Below are 8,546 nucleotides of genomic sequence, written 5' to 3' on the forward strand. Positions count from 1 at the left end.
CGATGGCACAACTCACAGGCAAAGGCTTTTCCATACTGGCCCCTCAAAATTATAATATTTTGAAAGTAGTTATTCAGATTATAGAAATGGATATGTTATCCCTCTAACAATTATTTTTTCCTAATTTTTACCTAGTCCAGGTTATTTGTTTACCGCACATGATGAAGTACATGTTTATCCTTAATTAGTGTCAGAGAGAGAAGGAATAACAGCTGAGAAAGAAAAGAGAACTACGAAGTTTAAATTTTAAACAAGTTTAGATTTTAATTATACTGGGGCGGATTTCGATGGGTTATAAGAAAAAGTTTAGTTAAATGAAATACTTCCCAACTCAGATGAGATCTAGCTTTATGGGATTATTTGCGATTACTATTAAAACTTGTGGGGCTACTTATCAATTTCAATGATTTCATAGACCGATGTAAAAAATATTGGGTAAATTGGATCACTAGTCATTATTGATAGATGTTAATATCTATGCTTTAATTGCTCGGATGGTTAGTTACATAATTAAATACTAATCAGATCTTTAATTATTTCTAATGTTTTATGCTAATTCACATAATCATTTTTTCGTTGACGTGACATAAAAGAGTCTTGCTCATTTGACATAACAAATTTATTCCTATGTGTAATATGTCAAGCATTTGTGAAAATAAAATTTGTAATATATTGGCTAACTTGTATTGGGTAAATATATCGCATTTGACAATTTTTCTTGAAATATTAACTCGTGATATATTGAGCAAATTATATTGTATAAAAATAAATAACAATATAAAACCTAAATTATCGGAAAGTGACATACGTGACCAACAATCTAAATAGTATTTAATTACACGATCGGCCATCCAAACAAATATGAACATCTAATTATGAGAAAAATATAATGATCTACGATCCAATTAACCGGCAAATATTAAACATTCATTCATCATCAACGTATCCAATATTGAAAAAGCTCATAAGTGAAATAGGAAAGTTGATTGGATTTATCTGAAAAACATCAGGAGCTATAAAATAACAAAAACAGCGTTCGTCGGCGCCGTGAGAAGTGGAGGAGCGAGCGAGGACCGTGGGCGGAGTAAAAGAGAAAAAGTTAGGGTTTCTTGGATCCATTTACTGAATCGAGATCTTCGACGATCTCGAAGCTAAAGATTGTAAGAAAATCCTTCTCATTTCTCTCAGTTTCCTCTCTTTTATCGCCTCTTAACAGTTGAAATCGCTGCTTGTTTTGTTCTTTAGCTTGTTATGGTGTTGATCAGTGTAATGTGAGAGCGATTGAGGCTAGTTTTAGCTGATTAATCACTGATTCAGTGTGATTTGATGGGATTTAATAGTAATTTTTGGGGATCGATCATTTGTATGGGCAAAAAGTGTCAATTTTCGTGGGGATCGCTTATTATTGCGAATTTGATAATGTTTGGTAAAGGTTAGTAATATTGGAGCATTGATATTGCTTGACCTTTTCACATTCTTGGAAAATTTGACCTTATTTATTTGACGCGGCATTCAATTTTTTTGTTATATTTCATTTGAATATTGTTGAAACATGTTAGGATAACTACTCCCATCAAGATATAATTATATTTTTGTAGTTTCTGAGCACTTGGATTTGTCTCATTCATGTTTCTCATTGGATGAATTGTTGGTATTTTATCAGTTTGTTGGTTAGTCTCTTGTTTGTTTAATAGTTAAAGGTGAAGTTTCATTTATTCACTTGATTTGTTTTGTTTTGAGATCTTTTGTTGTTTAAGACCTTTACTTCTGGTTAAGTTACACTGCAAAAACCTAAGAATTTTAGTTCGTAATTTATACCGGAAGCTGAAAAGTATCTAAGTAAGGGGGAAAAACTAAAAAGAATAGTATATTGGAGTAGAAGCCTGATTTCAGTTTGTAAAATAATAAAGGATAAACATTTCTTTTATATTTTGAACATTTAGTGAAGCTTCTGGGGAAGCATATATTTGTCTGCTCAACTAAATCCAGTTTTATGATTCAATAGTGTAGCTATTAGCTTAATATTTGATGGATTATTATTTTTGGTATGATTTAGTTCTATTATGAAGTATCAACTCTTAGGCAAGTAAGAAGCTAACTAATTTGGCAGTGTTGATATATTGAAATTAGAATTGCAAAGCCATCTACTTATTTTATGGGCATAGTTAACAATATGTGGTACGTAGTGGGTTGCGGTACGAATTCGGTACACAATTCGCCACTAAGAAAAATTAGATTCGATGGGGGTAGCTTGCTTTGGTACGCAAGTTTGATCAGTGTTACATTGTAATTTTTTTGTGTGTGCGTTTACCATTTTCCAAAGCGTATAGTAGAAAGCTAGAAACTAGAAAGCTAAATACAGATTTCAATATTTTTTCATACAAAATACTTATGTGCTTCTTTTTTACAGAGTTCATTTTTGTTGTTCCGTTTTTGTTTTCGCATAGGTCATGTTGGGATCATGGTGTCATTTCACGTTTAATTAACATAGATATTTAGCTATAGTAAAGTCATTGACTCTCATATATTCTATTGTGTGCCTTCCTTTACTCGATTACGCACCTTACGTTGCGTCTTGCGCATGTACACTTAAAGGGACTTTGTGCCCCGTCTACTTGTAAGCAGTACACCAATTTTGGGGAACCAACTTGTGTATCGGAGGGAATAGGTTCGCAGATAGATCGTCAGGGAATTTAACTATAAAATTTAATACCTGTCTTCTAAACTGTTTAACTTGTTGCCTAGAGTTTTGCTGGTTGGCCTTTGTCTACCATGTTGTAGTGTCTTCTTGTCTATAGTTTTTCTTAGATACCTTGAACTTATTTAATTCTGCGATAGAATTAGAGGAAGCTAATGGGAAGGAGGGTGTTGGTATTCATAGGATGCATGTACTAAAGCGTTTGAGGATCATACCTTAAACCATAATTGTTAGTCCTCATGAATATGAAGTATTGATTTAGTTCAGAACTTTTCCTTCTCTTCCTTTAGGTTTCCTACTATTGGTTCATCTGTTTGATAAATGATTTTATTTATTTATATGTTATTCTGTCACAGCTTCCACAAAAATCCTTAATCATCTGTAAATTAAAATTATACTTTGAGCAAAAGATGTAGGTTGCAAATTGCTATGATAAATGATGGATTATGGCACACATGCATACCTATCTTTTATCTTGATAGCTGTGTCGTTGTAGTTACTTTTAGGAATGTTGATACCTGATAATACTTTATACAGTTCAGCTGTAGAACCATGTATTTCATTTTATTTTGCAGAAATTCTACCTGAGGCTTATCATACTTTTTAGCAGTTAAAATTTTTGTAGACAGTAATGAGATAACTCTAGCAATTTTGTAGCAGTTAAAAATTCTACCTGTTGGTAAGTTTTCTTTTCGTCACATGCCATTTTATACAAACTATCATTGCATGATCATGATGCTCTGCTGAAGTTTCATAGTCTTTGGAGCTTAGAGTTGCCATTGTTTCTACTATTGACTGTTCTTGAATTTTTCATTTGAATTGTTTGGTTGATGAATCGCTTTCATTCTCCTGTGCCAAAAGAGCTGCATATAACTGAGGTGTCATTTTTATCCTTTCTTGTTGTGACCATTTGATTCTATGCTTTTGTTGCTTAAATTGATGGGTTTTCACATATGTGGTCCAGATTAGGTAGTATATCCTATTGATATGTAACACCAACTGACAGTTCCATCAATGTTACTTTTATAAGGTATTACATTTTATTCTGATTTCTTTCTGATATTCTTGGCAATCTATCAAAACTCATTCTTTGTAATTACTGGTATAAAATTATGTTGCACTAAGTGAGAAGAAACTAATTCTCAAGCTCATGCAACTTGCAAGTTTGGTGTCAGATTGCTTTATTTGATCAGGATTTTGCACAATGTACTTTGGTAAGAAGGGAAACAAGAAAGCTTATCCACAAGAACACAGATACATACACCATTAGTATTTCTTGTTTCTTCTGTAGATTTGCATGCTTATTGTACATAGGTGTTCAAACCTGAATGATTCTTATTTACTCCTTATGTCTATATCATTGTGGACATCTCTTTGTTGTGAGGTGTTTATTTAGAAATGTATAGATATAATGTTCAAAAACAAGTTTTATAAGAAATCTTTTTGTTTTACATGTCAACTTGTTTGAAAGAATAAATAGACCAGTAGTAGTAGTAGTTGCTACTAGAAGAAGAATAATGAAAATAATCTCTTAGCATTTCTAAATAAATAAGGGGAGAAGTGACAAACACTTGGAAATTTATCTGCTGTTATTGATGGTAATTATGTATTCATGGGCGGAGGGAGGGGGTTAAAGGGGGTTCATGTGCATGCCCCCCTGTTCTCTCGAAATATATATGGGGGACCTTCTTTTTATAGCCTTAATTTGACTAGTAAAGTACTATGACCCTCACTTTTGATCTTAGTTTTAATTGCTATTTCTAAAAGACACGCAATGCATATGCGCTTTGTTATGAGCCAAAGCTTGGGCCTTAAATAGAAGTCATCACTCTAAGAAAGATTGAGAAGCAAGACTGAAGATAATTAGCTCAAAAGTTCTTGATCCAATAATTTACATGTGAGGTCATAATCTTAACTTATTTTAGCTTTACTGTTTGGGTCTATATCTAAACACTAACAATACTTATTTTTCAATTCACTATATGGTCTTAATCTTTCCCGTACCCACCAATTAATTGACAGGTTATCCATGGTTTTCTCAAAAAGAGAAATCTCAATATCTTTGATTCCTCTGTTCAAATATAAAGAGCAAGGCAAATAATTTTTTTTAAAGAGTAAGGGTTTATAATATATTTGTCCCTTAAATCTTCAATAGTTCCATATTAATCCCTCAAAATTTGAAATTGCTCATACCTGCCTCAAATCCTACGGGGTCTTGCAATTTGGTCTCGAGATTACCGAAATTCCCTTTTAGCTTATGTATTTGTGAACACAGGGGCGTTTAAGCTGAGCAATATTTTGGGAACTAAAGTAACAGTTTGCAAGATCCTCTATAATTTGAGGGACGTATGAGCAATTTTTAAGACTTGAGGGAATTAATATAGTTTATTGAAGATTTGACTGACTAATATTAAAAAAACCCAAGAAAAGTAGACCAAGAATCAAGTTCTCATTCTTAGCTCAACCTTATTTATCCTGTAGTGAACAAATTTAAGGAAGCATCTAAATTTGATTGGAAAGATTTTATTAAAAAATTGAATTTGAAAAAAGGACCTAGTACAACTATGCATATTCGGATTAAAAAAAGAAAAAATATTTCAAGAATATTTCATAAATAAAAATGTTTCATATATAATATTTGATTGGGCTTATTTTTAAGTTTGAGACTGTCCTTTCTCTCTCTCTCTCAAAAAAAAAGTTCGATGTAACTAATTTAGTATGTTTAAGAGAAGAAACGAAAGTGCCACCCAAACTTGCAATTCCAGGCTATGCCACTGTATGTATTGTAAGACTTTTTGAGTTAACCAATGTGTTCTCTAGTTGAAACTACAGTAGATAATGACAACAGAAGTAAAACAAAGTAAATTATCAACCTTTGGTAGTTTGAATCTGGAGGATCAGAGTTTTTCTTTTTATCTATTTTACTTGCAAAGGCTTCATGATAGACTTTTTTGATATTCTCATGTTGTGTTTTTTGTAGTTCAATGAGGAAGGAAGTTGTAGACATGAGCACAGATGAAGAGCCTGATTGTGTTCTGATTTGTTCAGCTCCTGATAACCCTGAACAACCCAGTGATCATGATTCTAATTCATACCAACTTTCTGAATTGGAGAAGGCTGAAATGGAGAATCCTGATTCTCATGATCTTCCAATAAATCAAGGATCAAAAGGGGATGGTGGCAAGGAAGATAGCATGACATATTCAGTGGATGTCCCTATTAATGGAATCAGTGACGGTCTCAAGGAGCAAGAACTGCCTCGTATTGACAATTTAGAGTTAGATGGTGACGTCGAAAAGATGAAAAAGGTTAACAGGGTAGGGCAAAAGCCAACAAATAACAAAATTTTGGACCACTCTGCGAAGTTGACGTTGAAATCCAGTACTGCTGGAAACGTGAGGTCTAGGCAAAATGTTTCCCAACCGCTTGCTCTTGCAACTGTCAAGCATGCATCAAGTGGAAATTCTTTGGTTCCAAAAACTGTAGCTGAAGGAAAAACGTCCAATTCAAGTAGTTTGCAGTTGCAGAACCTCATGAAGAAGGCTCATGTTATTTCTTTTCCTTTCTTTGCACTGCTCAGCTTTTTCTTTGTTGTTTATTTGATTCATTGAGGCATCATGCCTTTTTTAGATTATTCTCTAGTAGAGACTCAGTTTTAAGTTGTGAAATGTTTCTTTCTTATTTTTCATGTTTTAAGCTTTTGTGTCACCTCATCTTCACTTAAATCTCTTTGGTTATTTCCTACAATATGCTGAACATCTAAATACCAATGCCTAAAAAAGCTGTTGTTTTAGTTTTTATTAATCCTTTTCCCCCCTCTGGCAGCATCTTTTTAACAGTATTTTCGGTATATTCTATACTTTGTTCTGTAAGTGCGTAATGCATAAACTTGTCATTCTTCACTGTTGCTTCTCTATGAGCAGCACCAAGCATAAAGGTTTAACCTTTTCTTATCCAATAGTTCCCTGCAATTACTGTTACACGCTTTCTACTTTTACGTAGGTATCGGTTATCTTGGAATTGCCCTTTGCCTAAATTTCATTTCCTCCTCTCTTAATTCTCATAACCTTTTCTTATCCAGTAGTTCCCTGCAATTATTGTTACACACTTTCTACTTTTACCTAATTATCGGTTATCTTGGAATTTTCCCTTTGCCTAAATTGCATTTCCTCCTCTCTTAACTCTCATCTGCCAAACTTGTTTTAATCACACATGCACGTGCATGATATTTTAATGTTCAGTGACGGGATATAATTCCGTTTCAACCATTATATATTTTGTTGAGTCTATCTGGCTTGTGCATTCAGAGCTACTTGTCCACATTCATCCTGTGTTTCTATGGTTTTGTTAATTTGGTCTTGGAAAAGCATACTGGACAGATGCTCCCTGTACCTTTTATAGTTTGATGTAGGAACTGGTATTTGGATTTTCTCCCTTGTTAGGACGTTGTGTAACTACCATTAGATAATACTTTTGATATGTATTACAGGGCAACCCGCCTCTTGCATCAAGGAAGCCTCTGCATGCTGACAGTAAACATACTGATGAAGAAGATTCTTGCTCTGTGGCTTCTTCGTATCCTCCCGCTAGTCTCTTTTTTTTTTTTGGTCCAAAATCTTTTTTCAAAATTTTATAATGATGGTTTCCTGAATAATGTTAGAACTGCTGCATCTGTGAAGACATTAAAAGGAAGAACCACTGTGGCATCAGCACCTAGTTTTAGGTGCAGTGAGCGTGCTGAAAAGCGGAAAGAGGTAGGCTTACTACTTCATCCTATATATGCAATTGGTATTTGTAATATCTGATATTTCAGTACATATGAAATAATGTTTTTTCTAATTTTTTCTTTTAGTTTTACTCGAAGTTAGAAGAAAAACACCAAGCTCTTGAGGCAGAGAAAAACCAAAGTGAAGCAAGAACTAAGGTATATGACTATATTCTCCCATCTTTGTACCTGAATAATCATCTCACAGATCAACTTTTCTTTATCACTTGTCTTTCAATTTGAAAAATAACAAAAAATAACAAGGGTACTTTATCCTTCTTATTGGTATTTCATCATAGCATATGATCGCTATGCAAATCATTTTCCAAAATTCCGGCATTATCAATGTTATTTATGATCTGTGACTCTGTCGTGAAATTTTCATGAACATTACCTGCCTATATTTGTAGGGTATTGAAAATCATGGGAACCAGGCTGCTGCATCATTTTCCAGTCCTCTATGAAAGAAATTAATTGTTTCAATTGCTATGGATCATTTATGAAAATTGAAATATTAAATCACTGTTTTACCAAGCTGTCAATCATATTTTTTTCGCTTGTTTTTGCATGGTACACCCATAACATGAAATAAGTTGATATTTAAAGGTGGATATATCACTACCCTACCCCCACAGCACAGACTGAAAGAATGACAACACAGCATAAGAAAAGCACCATATATCCCAGTGACCCATTTAAGTCTTAATTCACGCTCCAACCCTGATTAAGTATTCCCATATGAGCTGTGCTTAATGAGTTTCTATTTTGTAACAACTCCTATAAAGTCAAAGTGTCAGCCTTATCATTTTTCAAGGATGATCATGACCAAAGTTAAGCATGCTCGAGCTGGAATAATTCCAGGTCACAGGACTCTCTCTCGCAAGATTCTTGTTCAAAGCATCACAAATGGCACTGGACTAACATTTAATAGAAGTAAGAATATAAATCCAATATGGAGTTATCAACATCATAGTGATAGTGTGGAACATTGAGCATCTCCTCATTGACACCCCAGTGATGTTATTATGAAGATACACATTCTTTTTCTTTTTTTTTTTGGTTGGTTGGGGGGGGGGGTGGGGG

General features: G+C 33.7%; 1 protein-coding gene across 2 annotated transcripts in view; it reads left to right on the forward strand.

Annotated features, from left to right (window-relative positions):
* Positions 1,033-8,546, forward strand: part of LOC109851414 (protein WVD2-like 2) — a 12,607-nt gene continuing 5,093 nt past the window's right edge. For both annotated transcript variants that reach the window (XM_020421537.1, XM_020421538.1), the window contains exons 1-5: positions 1,033-1,160; positions 5,679-6,246; positions 7,188-7,273; positions 7,359-7,452; positions 7,551-7,622. In XM_020421537.1, the coding sequence (XP_020277126.1) occupies positions 5,683-6,246; positions 7,188-7,273; positions 7,359-7,452; positions 7,551-7,622 (816 nt within the window). In that variant the 5' untranslated portion in view covers positions 1,033-1,160; positions 5,679-5,682. The remainder of the gene's footprint in view (positions 1,161-5,678; positions 6,247-7,187; positions 7,274-7,358; positions 7,453-7,550; positions 7,623-8,546) is intronic.

The sequence above is a fragment of the Asparagus officinalis genome, chromosome 8, assembly GCF_001876935.1.
Source record: "Asparagus officinalis chromosome 8, Aspof.V1, whole genome shotgun sequence".
NCBI classification, from domain to species: domain Eukaryota; kingdom Viridiplantae; phylum Streptophyta; class Magnoliopsida; order Asparagales; family Asparagaceae; genus Asparagus; species Asparagus officinalis.